The sequence below is a fragment of the Rhea pennata genome, chromosome Z (assembly GCF_028389875.1).
Source record: "Rhea pennata isolate bPtePen1 chromosome Z, bPtePen1.pri, whole genome shotgun sequence".
Classification (NCBI taxonomy): domain Eukaryota; kingdom Metazoa; phylum Chordata; class Aves; order Rheiformes; family Rheidae; genus Rhea; species Rhea pennata.
Genome location: NC_084702.1, coordinates 66025058 through 66049457, shown reverse-complemented (window position 1 = coordinate 66049457; position 24400 = coordinate 66025058). Strand labels below are relative to the sequence as shown.

At 36.0% G+C, this 24400-nt stretch overlaps 1 protein-coding gene across 3 annotated transcripts; it reads right to left on the bottom strand.

Annotated features, from left to right (window-relative positions):
- Positions 1–527: 527 nt before the first annotated feature.
- PAIP1 (poly(A) binding protein interacting protein 1) lies at positions 528–24400 on the bottom strand. Of its 3 annotated transcripts, none has more exons than XM_062600599.1 (11): positions 24080–24400; positions 22834–23003; positions 18563–18751; positions 14942–15054; positions 12932–13043; positions 11536–11661; positions 7439–7545; positions 5140–5257; positions 4952–5006; positions 4118–4211; positions 528–1997 (listed from the first exon to the last, which is right to left on the bottom strand). In XM_062600599.1, the coding sequence occupies exons 1-11, from the start codon at positions 24342–24344 to the stop codon at positions 1904–1906; spliced, it is 1443 nt and encodes a 480-aa protein (XP_062456583.1). In that variant the 5' UTR covers positions 24345–24400; the 3' UTR covers positions 528–1903. The 3 variants fall into 3 exon arrangements, with proteins under 3 accessions (XP_062456583.1, XP_062456585.1, XP_062456584.1); XM_062600601.1 differs by lacking the exon at positions 24080–24400 and adding an exon at positions 23750–23771; XM_062600600.1 differs by lacking the exon at positions 24080–24400 and adding an exon at positions 23569–23661.

Sequence of the window (24400 nt, the reverse complement as noted above, 5' to 3'; positions counted from 1 at the left end):
ACCTTCTCTGACAGGATGCACACATCCAGATTCAGACAGCTACACAAGAAAGAAACACTCCACAGAAGACAAAAATAAACACAGGGGAGAGTCCCTTGAAGGCACTACTCACTCACTATAATGCATACTTTAATCCTTGTTTCTTGATTATATTATTTTCATTAATGTTTTCCACAAAGCATCTGCTTATAAAGTTACCAAGAAATCTAATCTGTATTTGGATTAAGTTTTAATAATAAAAATATTCTCAATTAAATGTGAGCAAATGTGTTTGCGAAGTACTTTCACCTGAAAAAAATTACACAATTTACAGTTACCTAGTTTCTGGATTTTTATCCAGAGACTTATGACTATATTGTCCTTTTATGAATTTTCTTTTTGCAGTCTGTACTAAAAGGATAGTATTTACAATTGTATACTTAAAGAAAAACCAACGAGATGTTAGGGGAAGGGAAAAATGGAAGGAGAAAGAAGGAACAAAATGGAACATTTTTGTTCTTTAAACAAAAAGACAAAATACAGTGAAATATACCAAAGGAAACAAAGCTAGTTAATTTTTATTTTCCAAAACTCAGATCTAAATGAGTATGTTAAATAAAACATCCAGAAAACAGTGCTCACTGTATTAGCAGACGCACAAGTTATTTAACCAAACGTATTACAGTGAAATATTAACAGAATTATTTACATGCATATTTACAACGTGTTCTTTACAGTAGCTACTTTTCGGGAAATTTGTCCATTTGTTTTTTTAAAGGGGTTCTACTTAGTCTAACCAATAACAAATGACAGGAAACAATACAACTTAGATAGCAACAACAATGAAGTATCCAAGAAAAATTAACATGATTATTTTGGGTCAAAAAGGAGTAGTTCACTTCAGAATGTTAATATTTATGAAATAAATGAATGAGGGTACACAAGCTACACAATTACAACAAATTATATAAAATAATTAGAAGAATGGAGAAAATCACAAAGGTTGCCAGAAAGTTAGACATGTTAGATACATTCAGAAAATATATTAAGAACTGCACATACTCATGAGGAGCATGGTTAAAACTCAATTATATTCATGTAGCCTTGAAGAACACAGCAAAGTATTTAAAGGACAGTTTTTGCTTGTAAAAGTTGAAAATAGCTGAATCAAAGGTCTTGAAAGCACCTGACTTCCAAAATACTGCTTGCTTCTTCACAATGTCAATATATTAAATGTTTATTCCAGGAAAAAAAAAAGTCCAGACCTCACCTATGTGTGTTTTGCAAAGGGGAGGAGGGGAAAAAAAATCTTAAGAAACCACTTGTCATGATTGTGACAACAGAAAAGATAATCCATATTCGGCTAATACTCTGCCTAGCAAAAACCAAAAAACCAAACCAAAAACAAACAACCAAAAAACCAAAAAACAAAAAAACCCCAAAAAACAAAAGAGCAACAAAGAAAAAACAAAACAAACAAACCCTGCCAAAAATCAGATATTTTGCATATGAAGAAAAGGTTGAATGAGTCCTCACGTATACTAAACCAAGCAAGCAATTAAATTTAAATCAAGTTATTTATCCCCTTTCTCCCCCATGAAAAATTTAATGGGACCATTCCCAGTTAGTTAAGTTTTATTTCCATTGTGATACTTTTTAAATTTTTAAATTGATTTTATTGCAGCCAAAACATTGTTCATTTACCTGTACATAAAATAAACTATGATATATACACAACATTTTAAGTTACAGGGCATAAGTTTACAATTTTTGGCAGATTCTCTTTAACAAAATGAAAACTGTAACGTTAGTACTTGAAGAAACTCAGCTTCCTTATTTTGGTACAAATGTTACAATTCTGTGTTCCCCTGCATCCTAATCATACCTAAACTGCTTTAATAAACTAACATTTATGTGTAGCATCTCACTGTTTTCTCTTATGTTCTGATTCTAGGCAGAATTTTTCATATGCTTCTTCAATTTCTGGATCCATCTCATCATCAATGTCATCGAAATACCTACAAGAAACCAAAAAAAAATATATGTTTAGGTAAAGATTTTTCTAGAAAAAGTAAGTAGGTTAGATTTTTATGTAATTTTGAAGAATAAAGTAGAGCTTTATTCATAAACAAGTCAACTATGACATGAACCACGAAGGAAAGAAATTCATGGTTACCAGGAGAAAAACAAAAAGAAACAAAAAGCTCCAAGCTGCACAAATACGTGTTAACTGCTGCAGTTTGTGGCCATTATAAACCATCTTCTGCTGTCCATGGGTTAAAAGACAGAAATAGTGCTTCCTGGATGACAGAAAAGCAATCCATAATACAATCCAAAATAATTTATTTCTAAACTTTAGTAATGTGCCTGCACTGATTTATGTGCAAAAAGCATCATGTTAGCCTAATTTTTGATTGGTCAACATCCTGGTCAACCTTCTAGTGCACATGCTGCAAACTGTTTTATTCACACACTATTCAGGAAAAAAAAAGAAACCCTTTACACAGAAATACAGGTTGTCTATTTGCTGACCCATGGAAGAAGGCAATCTTGATTCATTTCTCTTTTGCATCTGCATTATGGTATTACCTATATGGTAACTATACCTATATAGTTACCATATAGGTATTACCTATATGGTAACTAGTCTTTATTTCATAGAACATCTGTCATATTTAGGCAAGATGAAAGATTCAGTCCTGTTAATGATAATTGATATTGCAGAGAGTGGAAACTACCATACAGTTTCAAAATAAAACTGGGCAGGAATGGTGATCACTTAACAGCTTCCCCCCACCCCACAGTTGCTGAAAGCAACTTAGATGTTGCTCGTTTTCTGTAGGTCCAACTGGAGGGTTCATCACCATAAGTTAGGACAATGGAGTTGTAGTTTGAACATACGGTATATGTTCCATGCTGCACCTCAGCTGCGCTGAGGCCAAGAACAACACCTATCTTACACCCAACCACAACAAGCACCACAGAAACACATTAAGGAAAGAATTTTCATCGTGAACACTGTGCATTAAAAGAATGTCTGCGTACTTATTATTCATTTCTCCTTTTTTGTAAAAGTTGAGGCTTGAGGACGGATTCAAACATAGAACCCTTCTTCCTGAACCAAGTCATGCAGCTGACGAAGGATCAGGATACATTTATCTAAGCTTTTCTTAAGCCTCTAACAAAGAAGGGTCCACGGTCACCTTGCATAAAGGTTGCCTCGCTGTCTTCCATATGTCACTCTTCAGATTTTTTTTTAAATTATTGTCTCCATTTTGCATTTCATTTGTTTTAAAGCACAGCAGTTCACATTGGTATTTACTCTGAATATAAGCTTGCTTCATTTCTGATAACACCTCTGATTTGCCAGAACCGTTCTAGTATCTAAACCTATTCTCTAAAGTTACTGCAGCTCTTCTTGACTACACGCCACCTAGAAGTTAGTTCTAATTTATTACCAAAAATATTGATCCAGGACAGCGCTCTACCTCATATACAGAAGTTCATTATCAAATCATGATCTGCGACTCCTCTCCACCCTTCAAAGAAGTAAGTACAAAGCTCAGAGCAATTTGTTCTGGAACCAATTTCTTCTACTAGTTTCCTATTAAATGATTATAAACTGGCATCAAAAAGACAGATTAGATTATATTCCTATCTACTGATTCCTCTTTTGCTATTAGGTTGCTTTTCCTGTTCTACAGGAATACTGAATTGCTACTTATTCAGAGAATACTATCTATCCTAAGGAGAGGAACTGGAATCCTTTGTAATCCTTTCATTTTCCCCTTGAAAGACTGAAAATTTTGTGATCACCTAGAGCTAAGATGTATGCACATGAGGCAACCTGGAGTTGTTTGATTTATTTCTGATACTTCCTAGCTCTGATGCTTCATTCAGGAGGAAAAAAAAAGAAAAAAGTAGAAGAGAATATGCTCGCCTATGTGCAAAAATATGTGAAATATAACCACCTTTCTCAACTGGATAAATATATTTTTTTCAAACTTGCCTAATTACAACAAAAGCAAACAGTTTCATTATACAGGCTTTACATTTTTGTCAAGACTGTGTTCTTAAGTCTGCAGTAAAAATAACTGGTATTAAAAAAAGAAAAACATCACTCTAAAAGGAAACATACGGATCTCCAGCCCCTGATAAGTCTGTTCCATTTTCTTCATAGTCTGGAAATAAATCTTCTCTCTCCAGCAGCTCTTGGTATTTTTCTTGATAATCTAGCACAGTAAAAATGAGACTGAATGATATATAATAAGATCCTATAAATTAACATTCATCTACACAGATTGAAAATATTTAATGAGACAATAAATGACATGAAACATACAGAAAAACTTCTTTCCTACAGTGTTTTTTGACATCACCTCTAAGATTAAAGATACCTATTTTCCAAAGAACTGTAAAAGTAGTCACAGATGTTTGTTTCAAATGATGTCACCCCATGTTATGCCCAGAAAACAGAAAAAGAGCCACCAAAGAAACAAAGTCCCTTTTGTTAATGTCTATCAATGGACAAACAAAAATAGGCGAGACTATTTCTGACTACCTGGAGAGACAGCAGTAAGCGCTGATGTTTATGGCCAAAATTCTTCTGAACTATATGAATTGGTTAGGTTTAGCTCAGAGTGTGGTGCTAATAATTGCAAGGTTGTGGGTTCAATCCCCGTATGGGCCACTCGTTTGAGGGTTGGACTACATGATCTCCAGAGGCCCCTTCCAACCTTACCAATTCTATGATTCTTTGAACTCAAGCATACCCTCTAACATTTGCATTATTTTAATCCAGAACAGGGCATATATTACACACTTTAAAGCCAGAAATTCAAACATAATTTTGCCATTTAAATGTATTGGTTTCAGATACTTTAAGGAGAACTTTGCATGTAGTTCAGCAGGGCAAACTTAATTACAAGTATCTTAAGCATGAGAAGACAGGTGTACTAAGCTTAAGACATACCTGGATCTGCTGCAGTGAAAGGAACACCATCAGAAGTGTAAAATGTTGGCTCATTCTAAGAATAAAATTATAGAGTAAATTATATGCTTTCAGAGATATAATTGTTCGTGGTTTTCAACAACATGATTTTCTATGATCAAACTAAATTCCCAATATATTAACGAGCCAAAGTTTGAGTACATTCTTACCATAAAATAGTTGGGGTCGTTTTCAGGGGTAGCTTCTCTATATGGAGAAGTTGCATGAACTCTACCCCAGTTACTTGATCGTAGTTCTACTAGTTTCAGAAGCATCTGTTTCACGTCTCTGAAACAGAGAAAAGCACTGAAGTTTGAATGTCTTGTGCTAAGCAAGAAATCAGACCTGTCTTTACCCTGCAAGTATTGATTCACAAATTGGTCCCTAAAATCATTTAGGGACCACAACCCAGGCAAGAGAATAAGGGGGAAAAATGTTAATAAGAAAAAACTGCTTAATGCTTGTTAAACCTGTTACTGCAGGTTTACAGTCATAAACTGGCTTAAAAATATCAGCTAACCAAAATACTTTCTTACAATGGCTACAATACACAAGATCAGAATTACTCTGCATATGTATATTGTGATGTTAAATCCCAGCCTGCCAAGATATGTTTTTAACAAAATAGATTCACCGATAAGAATAAACTACAAGTACACCTATTTATGGAAACTATTTTATATAACACAGTTGCAAGCAACAAAATTTTCTTCCTAATTTGCTGTCAATATCACTGAATTTAATGCTAATAAAAACAAAGTCCTTAAGATTTACTAATAGGTTTATAAGATTGGAAACAGCACACACATGATGCATTTTCTGTTACGTCGAGATTTAACTTTACCAAATGTTGTTTAGTTAAGGCAAATTACCATTTTGGTCTTTTAGGTGGAGATCTTTCTCATACTACCCTCTCCCAGCTCCACACAGCCATTGCAGTATATTTAAGCACATTAAGCAACAGCTTCCTCCTTCACAACAACAAGAATGTATTTTTCTAAAATGTCACCTTTGGGCTGCATCAACTAACAAATTATTTTCACAGGATATTTTAAAGGTGATAAAAACAGTGTTCACAGCAGAACACAGAGAGTTTATCAACATCAAAGAAGCTTTGCTTTTTATCTATGGAATCCCAATTTATAATATTCCTCAGACAACAGGAAAAAAAATATATAACTACAACTACTTGACTGGTTATATCAATCTGATGACAAGGTAATTTTTCTTCCTCCCACAGCAACATTAAAAAAAAAAAATCTAAAAGGACAGAATTTGGTACAGTCTACAGAAAATTGAGTTAATTCTCTTGTTTGAATCTAGATGCTTTATGTGTATTTCCTCCCTGCTACAAAATACAGGGAGGGTTGACTTACTTTACCTCTCTGCTTCCTCTGTAGTGAAGTAGGCAGCCCACATGGAGTAGAAACTGTTGTAGTTTTTAAATCAAGATATCAAATCTACAGTACATGTTATTTGAGGAGCAGATCCTTTTCTTATAAAGGATGGTAGTTGGGAGCAACAGGGACTGATATTATCACACTAATTTAAGCATCTAATTTATGCTCCTAACTTTGGTCCTCTACATCACAATGAAATTCTCTAGCAAACAGTGAATGGTAACATTGCCAATGCATTAAATACTGTCTCCAACGACTTCCCTACAGTAAGGGGAATTGCTTTTTTCTCTTCAGCAAGTCCATGAACAAACTTCAGTGAGTCTCATAAATTTAAAAAAGAAATGTATTTTCAGCTCTTTCTTTTACTAAAAGAGGTTTGTCCTTCTGTGTCCTGGATTGTGGCTTGTGTCATCAGTGTTCTCTGAATTCTCGAAGCAGAACCTTCCTCTTCTTCCCTGCAGAGAAGCTCAATTACAACCCACAGATGCTACTAAGTAGGTACTGTTGGCATCCCTTCATAAGGCATAAAGTAAGACATCAGTTCAGTGTCTGAACACACTATGTTTTTAACAAGTCTGTAAAAAGCTGGAGGATGGAATACAGCAGAATCAGATAGCCTTACGTACAGAGCTAACTGCAATTCAGAAGAAGAATAGATGAGCAGGGCATTCTTTTTTTTGCCAGTCTGTAGTAAGATTCTACCAAAAAGATATTTGGTCTCCAGGAAAAGAAAAAAAAAAGAATTCCTTTATGTCCTTATTATGATGATGACCTATACATACCATATTTAACATTAAATTCAGATGTAAAAGTATAAACTGCCACACAATACCATTATTGTATTTTTGTACTTCTAATTTCTTAGAGTCTAAAGCACTGAAGGGATATATCAAGACAAAGGTTAGAAATCCTGTGTGTATCTATTTCTATTAAGAGATTAAAAAAATTGATTGAAAAATATTTTTTGATAGGTGGGAAGTGAACAAAGTATCACCTTACTTTTCATGAAAAGTTTCTAAAGATGATTAATAAAAACTAAAATGCTGAACAAAAAAAAAAGCCTTCCTACCTGCTGCAATTTGCATCCAACACAACATTTTCAATTCTCTGAATCATTTCATCCATTTCATTCTTCCCTTTTTCTTTCCAGGCATCTTCTAAAACTGAGCCTGTCAACTAAAGACAATGCATTAGTAAAATAAAAAAAAAAAAAGAAATATTTGTTTTAAATCAAATACAGAAAAATAAGAAAAGTTATCAACATAAGAGATTCTGTAACCAACAGAGAACCAACAGTACCAGATCCTAATTGCTTTTAAGTTCACAGTATGAAAAAGTGGACCATTATTTTGCAAGCCACTAGTTTACCTGAGAATAAGGAATAGGTTAGCAATCTTTAGAAACACTTCAGTCAACATAGCTAGCACCAGACATATGCCAGAGAATTTCATACAGAGATGTGTTACAGAAGCCAAGAATTATGTAACAAAGCCAGCTTGAATTTTAATATGTAAAATCTATGAGTCTGGAACTGCTGCCCAGTAAGTTCTTGCAGTGGACTGCCTAGAACTGCCATGGATGAAAGCCTTTTCCATTAAGAATCTGCATTTCATTGCCCAACAATTGCACAGTAGGAGTTAAGAGTTAAACTAGGAAATAATAGTTTGCCACCATAGCAAGCAAAGTTAATAGCAATTCCCAATGTACTCAACATAAAAGTCACATGATCCAAAGTGCTCAGAGTGGCGTCTCATGCTACAAAGGACTAAAACGTAAAGCTAAAAGCAAATATCTTAACCAACACTCAATTCACATTCCCAGTTTTCTACTACAATCCTGCCTTGATCCTTGGTAATAACACAAAGGTGGTTTGATTAAAAATAAATATACTGCAAAGCAAACAGGTAAAAATCTGCATTTATTAAAAGGAAAAGCAAATATCTTAACCAACACTCAATTCACATTCCCAGTTTTCTACTACAATCCTGCCTTGATCCTTGGTAATAACACAAAGGTGGTTTGATTAAAAATAAATATACTGCAAAGCAAACAGGTAAAAATCTGCATTTATTAAAAGGAAAAGACATAAGAAACAGACATTTATTGTTTCAGTAAGATACTAAACTTTTACTAAAACAGCCACCTGCAGGAAGGAATCTGCTTATTGAACACTATCTCATGCTTGCTATAAAGCAACCTGCTTGAACATCCTATCTTTGTTCAAAATGCTTAGATTACAAGTAATATCTCTCTTCCCTTTTCTCTACTTGCTATAGCAAAAGGAAACCCCAGAATGTGAATTTAAGACAGAAATCCAACCCCCCCCCCAAAAAAAACCAGACCCACCCCCCCCCCACATACACTGTGTGGTGAGGAAGGGGGGAAATGAGAAAGAAATAAACCACCAACAAAAGAAAAGAAATGTTTAATTTTTGATCTTCACTTCTAAAGAAAATCGTTTTCCCCACTCTGTAACAACGGCTTATAAAGATAAGAATTGTTCCTCGCATGGAGGCTAATAATTTTTTTAAGTAAAGCTTAATTGCAAAAAGACTTGTCTTCATCAAGCAAGATGGTTATATATTTGTAGTGATGCAAACAGTAGGAAAGAACTAAAAAAGAAAAAAAAAAGAATCCTTTGTTGCAGAGATCAAGTGATACACCCTAACTCTTTGGTGTTAATCAAAATGTAACCAAAAAAAACCCATCACTCAGATGAGTCAGTAACATTTTTTTTCTCTCACATCAGAAACAGCAAATGCAGTTAAACCTTTGTCTTGGCCTCAGTTCTACTCTTCTATCTAGAAGCAAACTGTAAGGCTGTTTGTGCAAAGCAGTATGTTACTTTGTTTACTCAATTTACTCAGTTTCATAGTGGTACTCAGCAAAAGAAAGTACAGCTTGCTCAACAAATGGTGTAATGCATAAAATCCTATACGCATTTCCTCAGCTGCAGTTGTTTCTCCCACTGCTCCCAGAGGCATGCCTATCCATTCCTTCAAAAGGAACACAATACTTCCCTACATGCATTTCCCTGTCTGCTAGGGCTTTTTTGAAGACAGATCCATTCAGTTACTGAAAACATTTTAAAAGCCTCTTTATTTTCTGTTTCCAATCTTCAAGCACTTCTAGATACACAAAACTTTTCATCTTTCTACCAAGAAAAACTTCTGTGAAACAGTCACCTATACTTACTCCAAATTACAAACCAAAATATTCCAAAATTACAACCTACTGACGTTATGCACTGCTCCTTTCCCTTTTCAGGCATCTAGTGAAAGCATTCCCAGAGCACGGAAGCACATGACAAGTTGGAGTTCCAGCAATAACAGACAATTGTTTAACTCCATTAATGCTCATGCTGGTCTGGAGAGGAAGCACTTCCTCCCTCCTTTCAACTAATAAATCCTGAATTTCTAATTACCTCTAATCAGAAACCTCTCCGTATCACTCCACTTAAAGACAGCAGTTAACCACATGCCATTGCACAGATCTACAGCAAGAATCATACGCTGCAGCTGCCTGGGTTGGCCTGAATCTTGAATCTGTGATACAGGAATCCTTTCTAGCCTGTGCCACAATGAAACAGACCTTAATTTATTTTTTCCTCCTTTTGGGGAGGCACATGCACATGCAGGGGGGAAGACAAGGTGAAGGAAGAGGGGAAGGAAAGATAAGGAAATGTATCCTGTCACTGAATTCTACTCAGCTGAATATACACATGTGAAAAATTAATAGTCTTCCAAGCATAACGAAGCTTTAATTCACAGCTCAGCTTCACATACCTCCATAACCGCAACTGCAAGAAATGGCCAGTATCAAACCTGTCACCCACTGACCAAGAACTGCTTATAGCTGTGGCTGACAGTCCTGTGTTCCTCCCATGCCTACAGAAATTAACAGGTACTGAGACAATGTCTCTGCTGGTTTTCAGAAAAAATGAGCTCCATCATCCTGATTTTCCACTGTCAGTGCTCACCATTTCAGTACTACATCCTGACCCTCTTCAGCAATCAATGCTAGTTTTTCTAGGAACGTTTTATGTTTTTACTATGTACATGCTTCAGGCAATTATGTGTTTTTTTCCCTCCTTTTCTTCCTTTTTCTGTAACTGTATAATTACAGCATTGAGAGCATCATATAACTTCAGAGCAAAATGCCCTCTCTTGTGCCACACACTCTAATGTGCCATTCTCTTCAGTTTAATAAAAGGTGCCATAAACCTGATTTACAAACTTGCTGTCTCGTCTCAGTTTGAGAACAGATGCAAAGGACTAACAAGCTAATTAGAGTTGTCTAGCAATCCATCCTCAAGTCTCAGTGTTACTGTTTTAAGTAGATCTCCTGTAATGCACCACAAGGAAAGGGAGATTCCACAGCAGAGTTTTGAATAGCTGATCAGCAAAATGAAAGATATTCAGCCTGAACAGTCTGGCTTATTTGAAAATGGGCATTTGTGTGGATGCCACATATATTCAGGAAATCAGATATACCTTTGTTCCATGCAGTTTAACCAATGCACTTATAACTACTTACAAACAAACATTTTCAATTTAGATAGCGCTCTTTCGTATCATACAAACAAGAAGACAAGAGAGGTCCTGCAGTCAGGCAAACTATCCCCTCAACCCTCTCTCCAAAAAACCTAAATTGCAAGAATTAAATAAGCATGAGAAATATTTTCCATAGATGCTAATTATTACTGTTTAAATAAGGTTTAACAAAATTCATTAGCTGTTCAATTTAAGAAGGGAACAACCTGAGGCATCTAAGATTTGCCATGGAAATCTGAATTTGTAATGCAAGTTAGCTAGAGGAGTGAAGAAATAAAATGGCAGTGTTTAGATTTTATCTGAGATTTCTACTGAATTATTTAAAGTTCTGACCTTTAAAGTATTTAAGAAATTATTATTCCTAAATATTAATATAGTCTATTTTCTTCTGATTAACTGAGTGAGATATTTGATGGGAATTATATACAAAATTTTAAAGGCACAAGCCTCAGGTCAGTTGGCTAGGCTGTTTTTATTTATATATATATATATATATATGTATATGTATATATTTTAAGCTGAATACAGACAACGCCCTCTTTCATTCAGGACTATAACAGATTAGAAAAATCAGAAGTTACAATTTTTTCTTCTTTTAAAACTATTGTCTCACCTTCAGCAGTTTCACTGCACATATCAAGTTGTTATCCACAGGATTAGAGAAGAGAGCATTTAGTAATTCCCCAAGGCCAGCTTGAAGAACTTCCGCTCGTGTTACCTGTCCCTTTGTTCCTTTAATCTGCAGAAGACCAAAAACCCATTAAAAAGATTTAAGTTTTAGAAATTAATTTAGTCACATTTTCCCTCTCAAATGCTGGTTTGTGATCAACATACATGGGCTCTTCAGTTGGAAGAGCATGCAGCACATGTTCAATACAGACTGAGCAATATTCTTGCACGTCTGACAAACAGTGCATGCCTAGTATTTTGTTTCTTTGTTAAACAGTTCTTGGAGGAAGTTGCAAAATGCCTGACAAATGGTGCACATCATCCCAAATTCTTGGAATCCTATGCTGTTTTCCATCCTTTCCATTATGCATTCTATTCAGCTGTACAATGGCTTGCTTCTAGAAGGCATTCTTTATATAATTTATAAATACAGAAAATGGTTTAAGTTAAGGAAATACTCCACAAACCTTGTCAACCCCCCACACCCTTTGGAAAGCTTCTTTTTTTACTTCTTGCAAGTGATTAAGTAAATTTTAAGGCCCACTTACAAACAAAAATGGGTCAGAGCATTGGTTTCTTTTCTCATACCAGGAGAACATTTTTATAGTGCCTGATTAAATCAAACCATTGAAACAAACCAGAAAAATATTTAAGAAAACTACAGAAGTTAGTGAGATTACTGAATTCATGGATGTAAGAGTCGAACAAATTTTATGTGTACCAAAGAAGGTGTTCTCTTCTTATCTGTATAAGAGAAACTGATCTAAATACAAGATTTCATGCTTTATATATAAGCGAAGGACAGAATCTTCAGGAAAGTTTTTTTTTTAAGTTTGCATTTAATTGTTCATTTTGAAGGTTCCCACACCTTCCTCAAACATTTGTTAATAGCTCCCAATGGTGGCAGAATACTGAATTACATGGATTTCTGATCCTGATCTACTTCTGGTAAACATAGGAAATATACAGCTTAAGTATAATAATCTGGTAGTTTCAAGACAGAAAACAAAAGAAAACATCAAAAGGTTCTTTCCAATTTTCCAAAGTAAACAGAGAAAACACTTGTGACTAGACAGATTTCAGGAAAGGTGTTTTATGGTTGCTTCTTTGTATAAACTCTTACACTGTATTCGTCTGGATATATTTCTCTTCTACCTTCTTGTCCTTTTTTTGCTTATCTGCTTCTGTGATGCACATTATAATGAAATCATTCTGAAGTTCTTTGACTTTCTTCCCTTTACCCTTTTAAAAAAAAATCTCAAAATGATATTCCATTTCAGTGTTTGCTTAAAACAACAAAAACGTTAACAAAAAAAAATGACACAGAACTTTCTTCTTACCTCTAGGTTAAGGTAAAGTTCAGCTAAGAAGAGCACAAACGCATGAAATTGTTTTCGAGTAGTCTCATCTCCTTTTGCAGCTTGATCTCTGTTTTCATACTCCGTTCGACACCTGAAACACGGGAAAAAAAAATCATCTGTAGACATCACAGCACACAACGTATTACTTACACAAAGCAATGCTAAGAACTAATAAACTGCATCGAAACTTGTTAAACACCAAACGTCAATACGGATTGTGAAGAAAATGAGGTCTTCACAAAGATAATGTGGATTTGTTGTATATGAATAAACATGATTACATTATTATGTTTTGAAACACCATGAAGTCTGAGAGAACAGAATAGGGCAAATTACAGCAAGTAAAAATAAAAGATGGCTGTTTATCTCAGAAAATAGGTCCAAGAAGTTTTAGTTGAGCAGTCTCATTGTCTTATATGCCTTTATATTTATTTCATAAATTCTTCATCCTGCTATTTTAAGTTACAGCTATGCATAATTTAGTTATTAACATTTGGATTCAAATTCAGTGAATTGATTTAGTAGTATTTATAATTTCAGATAACATTGCAGTGAGGTAATTTTTCTAGTATTCAACAATCGTCTCAAAAACATGCAAGTTTACATACCAGCTCATAAAAGGAATTCAGTATTTGAAATAAAAGGAACACAAGATAACCATTAAGAACAAATTAGAGGTTATGCAATAGATTAAAGAGCACTTGAGAAACTGAAAAAAATCTAAGGAGTTGGAATATTCAAAATTTGAATACAAGGCTGGGCTTAGAAACATCAAGGTTTTCTATAGGTGTTGTTAGCTTGTTCATATTCCCTCCCACACCATTTTATAGATATTGGCAATAAAAATATAAGCAACCTTAAATTTGTGGATTCAAGGTGCTAAAAGGGATGGTTTTTTATTGGATTGGCTTCAAAACTAGGAATGAGATAGACAATTGAGCATCAACAGGGATTTCCTTTATGGTATTGCTCAAGGAACAAGTATACTCACAAATCAGAGAAAGGAAAAACAAAGTGATGCAGAACATTCAAAAATGGGCTGAGAATATTCTGGTATCTAATCACTAATAACATGGCTCTTTCACAAGACTAACAGTTGTAAGAAGCAAACATATTTAAAAAAGAAAAAAAAAAGATAAAAATGGTGGTTTGCAGTCATTTTGAAAGAGAAAAGGCTCATCTGCTTTGAGACAATGAAAAAGTTTCCATCAATTCCATAAGGAAATGCTTCTGCTTTACAGAAATGCATTTTGATGATGTACTTACAAGTTCATCACGCATTTGCTCCTAACCACAGGTGGACTAAATGAGACTTAACGAAAAATAAACCTGTAGCTTAAAATCTAGAAGTCCTCAAAGTAATCATTTCTAAATAATCAGGAAGTATTAATGTACTAACACAATTTAAAAGGAAATACATCCATTTAAAAATAAGTCACGCTTCTGCCAACTATGAAGTCTAATCATTTGTGAACTGTAAGCCCACAAAATTCTGTAACTGAAAATTTAGATACTTTATCCTTCTGCGTTTTGTGTGCCTATCTCACATGCAAAGTCAATTAGCCAATGTGTGAATAAACTTTACACAATTACTTTTTTGACTGTAATTACTGAAGAAAAAACACAACGAAGTAAGTAAAGAGTCAAGGACAAGGACAATAAGTATAATTTACCTTTAGAGTACTTTTAAGGTTGACTATCTTTCAGATTCCCCCTGTAATCTGATGTCAGTCTAACATTCTTCTGAGTTCAAAAGAGCCTACAGAACCCTGAACTGTCCTATGTTTATGTTAAAATTATGTTTCTGTATTAAAAATAATACACATACAGGTATTAGATATCCAGTATGCACCTCTGCTTTAATAATGCTCAATTTAAGCTCCGGTTTTAAAGATATACTACTTTGCCCACTGAGTTAAGAGTTACATACACAAAAGAGGAAGACATGTAACAGGAGTAATAGGCTTAAAATGACAGGCTGATACTGACCTTTGAAGTAACAATTGTCGGAAGTTTCCACTTTGTGGATTAATGGTTAGATGGTGAGATAAATAATTACACAACCGTGCTCCCATGTAGGAAAAATTTGGGACAGATGTGGCCTTCCAAAATAAATTTGAAAAAATAAATTATCCATCAAAGTAATGATTAGATTATTAGGAAGTATCTTTAAATGCATTTTGGAAATCAATGTTTATCAACAGTTGACTAGACCACTGAAGAGCAGTATTATCAAAAATTACAAGAATTACTATTTGTTTCATGTTAAGTTTTGTACCTCAGCAACACTTTGCTATTTGCATTTCAGCACTGAGAAGTTCATTATATTGTGATTTCTTGGCTTTAAGAAAACAACCAGCCTTATGCCACGTGTCCTCAACTCTACTTCTGCACTGTGACCGACACTGAGTGTCTGAATGTCACTTATAACCTGTTTATACAAAAACCAAGAGTTAAGATGCTTTCTTAAGGACACACTCTCTAGAGGAGCAATGAGGCCATTAAAATCAAAAATTCACCTTCATTCAGTCTAAGGGCTATCTAGCCCATAATTGTTTCTGGCAATAGTGAATGTTTAGGGAAAGAACGCAAAAACAGGTCAAGTAAAGATAAATACTTCCCCTAGTTCACTCATCAGCAATCTGCAGAGTAAGTGCTGAATCAGGAAGTTGCTAAAACTGCATCTTTCCAGTCAGTAGTCCTTGATGTGTCTTTTTTTTTCTCTAAAGTGACTCCTTTTCCTTTGAACACTTACACTGTTATCAACTAAAACACAGGTGATGGCAATAAAATTCCATAACTTGAGTTAGACACTGCCTGGAAAATACTTTGCTTTAAATCTGACACTTGGAAACTTCTAGAGGTGCAGAAAAATAATTAGAAATTCATGAAGTCTCTTTTAGAAATTCAAGCAGAACATCCCCTTGTTTTGGCAATTTGTTACTGTTCGTTTGTTTTAAACTCTCCTCTAGTGACACTCAAATTTAAGATTATTTCTCAGATACAACTTCAGTGAAAGAAGGCACTGGACTAAGAAACTCCATCAGCTCTACCAAAGGAAGAATGGATACTGAGAATTTATTAAACTTCTCTCCATTGTCTTTATCATCCTTGAACATTCTTTTGACACCTTGAATACTTGTCTGCACTGCAGATGCTCTTGCAGGCTTCTGCTTAAGTGTTTGAAAAAAAAAAATCTTGCAGTTAACAAGTCAATGTGTTATATCTAGTTACCTTTTACAAGCAGAGGAAAACATGCACTCAGTGCACTTGTACAATCTGCATCATGTTGCTGTAAAGAACTGAGCTGTTTTTGGAAGCTACAGTGAATTTGATTTAGCCAAACTATCCATTAAGAGTTATTAAAACATCTAATAAGCATTTTGGTGCTGTTCAATAAATTGCCTGGATCTGAGAAGGTGCTTTTAAGAAAATGTAAAATGCATTAATTAAGAGCACAACTTTCCTTACTGACAGCAAAAAAAACGAACAACAATAAATATTTTTTTTCAAACCTCAGCTGCATTTTTATAATCATTGCCTTCCTATAATTAGTTGGTCTTCATTTGTGGTTGTATCAAATACTAAAGCAACTCAATTTTAGGTATTATGTCCTTATTATGTGATTACATCACACAAAGACCAAAGGAGAAAAAAATCACTTAAAACATCATCTTAATAACCAATTACAGTATAATGCTTTTCCTGTTGGCAAATCCAGTTTATTTCCTACTCGAAAAAAAAAAAAAAAAAAAAAAGAATCTAAGCATAAAGGCTAGTTTATCAATGCACAGCTTGAGAAATTTTAGTTACTATAAGAGTAGCAAACTACACAACAACCAGGATTCTTGAGGCCATTGAGTCAGAGTGCTCAGCTTTTGGAAGACAGGAGAACTGACACTTCACTCTGGATAGAGATATAAATAAATTAGAACAGGGGAAAGTAGATAATCTTTTGGAAAGTCTGAATTACTTGACACCCAGATGAGGGGAAAAGCTGTACAAAAAATGAGTTTTTTTGTTTTAGCCTTTTTCCTTGACAAACCTAGCATCTGTAGTTCTGCTCAGTTGGGTTAAATCAACATCACTGAAGCAATGGCTTATAAATGCATTTCATAAATGTTAACTGATGTTTTGTGATAAGCTAGGACTAGGAAACACAAATGCCTGAGTAGAAGCTCAAGAAAGAATAATAAACATAATTGACTGGCATTCAAATGCTATATTCTCCTGATCTACAAACAAACTGAAGTCTTATGCTTTTAGATAGCAAGACAGCTTTTTTACATTGAGCTACAGTTTTATTTCTCACATAAATATTGTTTTAAATTGTTTGCATTCACTGTTTCTCAGTTGAGGAAGGCACAGCCATCCCCCAACATTGTACTGTTGTTTTAAATAGGAGGAGAGAAGAGGAGGTGACATTAAAGACTTTGCACCAAAATATGAGACTATTTATGTACATGAAGTGTTACATGTGGGATAATTTCCTGCATTTTCTTCCAATAAAGTAATATTGCATATTTTAGTCTTTAATTATCTATACTCCCATGTGTCCAAATAGAAGACGGAAAAAAAATAATGCAGCTGAACAAAGCACAGGTTCTCTTAACCGCTGGCTGAACTATGTTCTGAATTAAATGTACATCAATTCTGTATGACAATAAGAAACTTAATACCATACAGTACTGTATGATGACCAGTCATGCAGCTCTACATACCCTCATTTATTTCATGAGAAAAAACAATGTGCAAGTATCTGCACTTAAAAAGTGAATAAAAGATTGGTTGTTCTCATCCTTAAAAAACAGAATTTGACAGAAACCAACACAGGAGAGTAAGAGATACCCAATGTAATTTATTAATCTTATTCTCTGCAGCAAGACCAAAAGACAGTAACAGCAGCTCATTTGCTTAGCAACACAGATTAAGCTGTTCTTTCCAATGGCTCCCTCAATTAGTACAGAGTTCAATTCAAGGTCTCTGCCCTCATTTCCATAGCCATCAATGAGACTGGACCTAGTTACCCATCAGACTAGCTTTCTTTTTCTCCAATTATGCTGTTCTGAAATAGATAAGATTCCAAAAAAAGAACAAAGCCAGTCAATAACAGTGTGTTTCCCAAAGGGTAGTATGTATAATGAGCGGGAGTTTGTTTTTTTTAAAATAGCAAATAATGAAAAGAAAATATATCTAAGTACTATGAAACATTTATTTTTGTGGAAGAGAAGAAAAATGGAGAATTCTGACATAGCTTAAGGCTTTGTTCAATCTCTACCATAAAACATTTGAAATATAACTCTTAATTGCTGTAATTTGCACTCCAGTATATGCCCCCAGAAATCCAAAGACAGAAGAAAGGAAATGAAGTAAATTGTTGGAATTTATCAGCCAAGCAAGTACTCCACACTTGAGCATTCATTTGAGCCTGCTAGGCACAAACTTTCCCCATACTGTTCAGTCCAAAATGAAAGAAAAAAAATAGAAAAATAAAGTCAAAATAAAATACTACATATATAAAATTACCTAACAAATTATATGCGTATGTGTATCTTGGACTAGGGAACAGAGGCATAATATCCACATCACAAAACAGTATACACAGGCTACCTGTTGATAGATGAGTTCAACAAGTTCTTGCAAAGCTTCATCTGTAGTGACCCAGCCATTCAGCGTTTCAGCAAACTGCTCTATTTCAGTTTCAAAACAACCTGGTTGCTCAGTGAGATGATTCAGAAAATCTTGAACATACTCTGTCAAAGTCAGATAGCCATCACACCCATCTTCAAAGGAAGACTCCTAGAACAGTGAAGGAATATACCAACAATTTAACGAGAACCTAAAACAAAGTTGTTACACATACCATCTCCAAAAGCAGCTATACGGCCCTTAAATAACTCCTGAGACTCCGCATGTGGGATTTTTTCTTTCTTTTTTTTTTAAAGAAAAAACATAGTATACTAGAACATTTTTAGACTGCATACACCTCAATGCATCAGAGAGCTCCATTAAGTTCTGTAATTCTAAGAACTATGTCAGTTGTCATTACACAGATTAGAGTCTCCTAGCCAAACATGTCAGAGAGAGAGACTAAAAAGCAAATCAAATGGTTTGCCAAGTTGAGTGTAAGATCAGCTAACTTTCAACCCCTTAAACAAAAAAATAAGTATATATGTTAAGAATAAAGCTACCAAACTGAGCCTCAGAACCCTTCCTGCCTGATGCATACACAAATAGTACTGAAGATAACAGAATAGTATAATGAAAAGTAATTGGAAACAGAATGTTTTATGCTTACAGAAAAAAGTGCTCCAAATAAGCAGGAGAAGAGAAACTGAAGAAATCTAGTAAATATAGTGTAATTTTTCCATGTACAATAAAGCTACAAAAACTAATCTCCTAAAGTCAACAAACTGCTTGGCAATGGACTAAGACCACAAGGCATCAAATGAAGCTAGGTAGTAAGGCATTAATCAGCAGTTACTGATGTTGAAAGAAAGGACAGTAAACACACCTGCTTCCTAAAGAAAGGAGCTAGCACAATACTGACTTATCAGCATTTATGCTCCCACTGACGGGACAGAATGCTGATAGTTTTGTCAGTTTTTGAATGGACATACCTAACATTCTGTATAGTTCAATACTCTCTTGAATGATTGCAATCACAAAAGGAATAGCATCAGGAATGAGATAACTTGTGATGTAACTAATACAGTACAAATAATTCATTTTGCAAATAGTTTCTTACATGAGCATTCAGAAGTAAAAGCCAAAACCCAAAGACAAATCACTAAAGAATCAACTTCAGTGATTCAAAACTGAAGGGTAACATTTAGGATAACAGAATTCTCAACTGACTATTTAATAAGATTTAAAACACACTGCAAGGAAAAATTGAGCTAAAAAACCTTTTTTTTTTGTTGGAGATATATACACTGAACAGGCTTTTATTTTCTCTCTCTCTCTCTTCCCTCACTTCCCTAAAGGAGCAGATGTCTTTTACTTTCTGCCTCCAAAATGCCTCAGTTTCTCCTCTACTGTGCCATCTGTGAAAAATGAAAGACCACGATATGAGCTATAGAGAAATGCAGATAAACATTACTGAAAAAAAATCAAGTACTGACATTAATGTCAGGGCCTGTAAGGAACACATGGAAAACCTTGCATACATGGAAAACCTTGCATACATTCCAAAATTATTGAAAAACCCATGTCTTAAAGGTATACAACTTAAGTTAATGGGGGACACATCAAAATAACAAAAGATAAACTAGAAAGGCATTCCTGGGATATCTAATTAAGTAGAACAATTGCCCAATGGCCAACACTGAACAAGACTTAAAGGGACTTAATCTGGCCCATCAAAAAGGGAAAAAAAATATCACCTTGACTTAAAGAAATTGTGACAAAATGTTACTACTGATAATGAGAAAGCTGTGAACAACCTGATCCATGTTGGTTGTGCTTTGAGTTGCTGGTTGGATCAAATGACCTACAGAGATTCTTTCCAACCTAAAGTATTCTATGATTCCAGCAATTTGGTGCTTTTACTCCTTGGCTCCAGAAGCTAACAGCTATAACTTGCTAAATATTCTAGCTCTGTAAAGGAAATCAACTTTTACTAGACAATTTCAAATACCCCAATAAAAATACTATACAATTAAGTTAGACTATCCTGCTCCTCAAAAACATGACATTGTGTAACAACTGTAGCTTTTATTAGTAACATACAGCAGAACTAACATCTCCTCAAACAATCTGTTTGAAAACTTCATAGTCAGGTGGTAGGAAATACTGTAGCTCGCAAAAGAAGCTGCTCTTTCTAACATTACCTCTCTTCTACTAAGAATCCATTTATGAGTTTAAAGACATAATAATGGCTAAATAAAGTCTACATAGACAGTAAGATCCCTCTTTTATCTACAGAAACATAAAACCCCCAAACTGTAGGAAAAGATCTACGATCCAAATCTGCTCTCAGCCTCTGCTCCAGCACGTGCCAAACACTACTTTGCTATACCTGAGAAGCATTCAAAACATTTTTCCTCACAAACTGTCTTAGTCACCATCAATTTATCATCAACTTTATTTCTCCTCAGACCTTTTAGGAAGATGCTATTTTTCCTTCAGATTATATGCAACCAAAGCTTAAATGCTTAGTAAATAGCAAAAAAAGCGCTGTGTATTATTTCAGAGGAATGTGAGTTTTCATAGTTAAAACTCTAGGGAATATTCTAAATGAGAGCTATTAAGTATTATTTATAACTCAGAGAAACAAGTTTCTCAAAATTGTTTTGCTTCCTATTTGCCATCGTAAAACTCAAACCTGTGCAAAGCATGCTAAATTTCACACTGCTGCAGATGAACCCAGTTTCTTAAAATAATCTGGTCCTTAAAATAACAAAATAAAAATCTACTAATGTAATAGTGAAGGACTAACAATTCTTAAGGATCACTATTTTACGTCTATCAGATTCTGATGGATCTTGCATGTCTAGTATACTCTGATTAGATTAGGATCCTTACAGCATACCAAACATACCTCCAGATAACTGTTCTAGGTTTCACTAACATTTTAAAGCTATTTTTATTAATAGATCACTTATATTCGTTACATTCTTACAGCATGGCAACTAGAAAGTCCCACATGCTTGTGTGTTTCTGTAAAACAGTCAAAAAGCAACATCACTGGCCTTAAGTGTTTGTAATTACATGCATGCAAATGTATTCATTCCAAATAGCATTTTCTGATCTTGGAACTGAAATCCTTTTATTGGAAACATGCATTGGGGCAAAGCACTCTTTCCCCCCTAGATTATCCATTCACTGAAGCATGTTCATGTTGGTATTTTGTCAACAGTTGTCTATCGGCTATGGGCTTGCATTATTCGGAACAGTAATTTTATTCAGTAAACTGACATAGCTTGTAACATCCAGATAACATCAGTTTTATAAAAGTGAGGAAAAAAAACTCTAAAACATCTAAACACGTTATTTACTATTCAACTTAAGTATTTTTCTATTAATTATTCAAAATCTAATTGCTTTAAATTAGTTGCTTATTATACTTGACCATATTTGTAAAAGTCGTAATTCCCACACACACACACCAGATTTTGTCTGCTTGTGTGGCAAAAGGGCATTACAGGATTAACATAGGTCTCTCCTGGAATAAAATTACTGTACCAGTAACATGTAAGACAGGGGAGTAGAAAATAAGAAGCAATCAGCTTGTATTTACATGGGGCATCTACAACTCAGATCTGAGATTACCCCTAGCCTGGCTGCCAATATATTCTATAGTAGATAGACAGCTGCTAGAAAGGAGCCCAACCGTACTTTTCCTTTGATGATACTGTAATTTTGCCTTTCAGTAATACAAGACACATGATGGTACAAACAGTTGGGCAGTCACAGTCAATCATAGCCAAGGCTCGGTACATTTAAGAAAGGGATACCTATGCTTAGAAAAACACGAGCTAAAGCTGTCTTCCACACTTGCTTCAAAAAAATGAGAAATCTTAATTAAATACAGTTAAGCCTTTACTTAAAATGAAGTGTAGATGCAGCTACAACAGATGTAGTCTCAGAAGAAACAGCTTGCTCTCATGTTGGTGAAGTCAATGGTGCAATTAAGAAGGAATGCAGTTATCTTCAGTTAACTTTAGCAAATCATCCCACACTGAAGACTCTGAAGTACTCCCTGTTATTCACTCATTATCACTTAGCATTCTGTGTCTCAGGTGGTTGTTACCCAAATTTGGAATTCTCTTAGGCCAGTGCAGCATTCAAGCTCTCTAATACACAGGATCTGAAGAAAATATTGTTAAGTTCAATATAAATAAATTAGCATACATCAAGCAGAGAAGATGAATACTCACTGCAAAGTTTGGATTGTATCCTGAGGGATAAAACTCAGGTGCGTTAACAGACAATTTTGAGATTACCACAGGAGCCACGGCCACCTGAGGTTTAGCCATTGGTGGTCCAGAATCAGGAACTGAAATTTTATCTTGTGATCCAGATGGAATCCTTGTCTGTCGCAAGTGTTCTGGAAAGATTTTGTTACATTAATATCTTTTCTTAGACATCAAGGAATTTCTATGCATTCATATAACCTAATACACAACTTTCCAGGGACAGTGTGGGAAAGAGAACAGGAATTACTTGCTCTAACAGGCAATAACAATGTTACCACGATATTTTTCCCCTCAAAGTGATACTGTACTCCTTTTTAGACTGTAGAACAGTTTAAATACTTTAGGTCTGACAATCTTTAGAGATTTAATTTCTAAAGTCCAGTTTTACTTTAGAACTTATAGTAATGGCTCCATTTTTACTGCTTTTCCTAAAATGTAAGAAGTTCTGACTTTGGCAAACACCAGAGGCCTTTCCACAAGTCAGAAAGTAGATGCAACATTCATGTGAAGGTGAGAGAAAAAAAGAGGAGCTCTCTCCTCTACCATTAAAACACTTTTTCTAAGAGAGCTAACTGGAGAAACTAGTAAATCTGCCTCTGCTAAGCTTCCTCTCTTGTGGTTGTTTTCACAGATTTCAAAGGCAAGGGCAAGCCTCGCTAAATCTTAACACGTTATTCAAAGATTTTTAGCTATTACCTTTGTTACAAATCACCAGCCAAAAATCCAATCAAACTGTATTTCTTTTTAAGCTTATTTTCCACGTTTTCTCTTTGGGGTAGCCCCTAAGCTTGCTGAAAACAGGATCTGATAGCTATCTGGGAAAGCCAGCCAACAAACGCTCTGTGCTATTGTTGGGTTGGGTTTCTTTTTGGCAAACCTGCAGGCCCGAATCAAAGAGTTCTTCAGCGGGAGCAAGGCTGCGGCCATCTGCGGTCGGAGGAGCAGATGGGGACCAGGCGCGCACAGATGTGCGTGCGCCCGGCGGCGCCGGGGGCAGGACGGAGGGAAGGCCGCGCAGGGGGGCTTCGCGGCAGGCTCAGCGCAACGCGCCTCCCTCATCTGGGCACGGGCCCGCCGCCCAGGAAGGCGGCCGCTCGCCCGGGGGCCGCCGCAGGGCCGCAGGCCGCGCCGGCGCGCCTGCCGGGGGAGCGCGGCCGCCCGGGGCCTCGCGGCGGCCTCCGGCGCGGCCCCCGCGGCCGGCCAGTACCTGCGTTTCCGGTGCCCGGCGGCGCCGTCTTCGGCGGCCGCAGCGGCTCCTGCTGCTGCGGGAAACCGCCCGGCTTGTGCTGCTGCTGCTGCTGCTGCTCGGCCGGGCCCGGGCCGTGGGAACCGCTGCCCTCGAGGCGGCCGCCGCCGCCGCCGCTCTCCGGCGCGCCCGCGCCGCTGAGGAGGGCGCCGCCTCCTCGGCCCCGGCCCCGGCCTTGGCCCTGGCCTCGGCCGGCGCCCGGAGCCCGGTCGAAACTCTCCGACATGCTGGGGCCGGCGCGGCTCACGCCCTCCTGGGCGGGAGGCGGAGGCCGCGGCGCGG

Coding starts and splice junctions, on each gene's coding strand:
- PAIP1 (XM_062600599.1), bottom strand. CDS start 24,344: ATGTCGGAGAGTTTCGACCGGGCTCCGGGCGCCGGCCGAGGCCAGGGC. Junction 15,055..18,562: donor TTGAACTCATCTATCAACAG/GTAGCCTGTGTA, acceptor TTATTTTGGAAG/GCCACATCTGTCCCAAATTT. Junction 5,258..7,438: donor TTGGATGCAAATTGCAGCAG/GTAGGAAGGCTT, acceptor TCTCTGTTTCAG/AGACGTGAAACAGATGCTTC.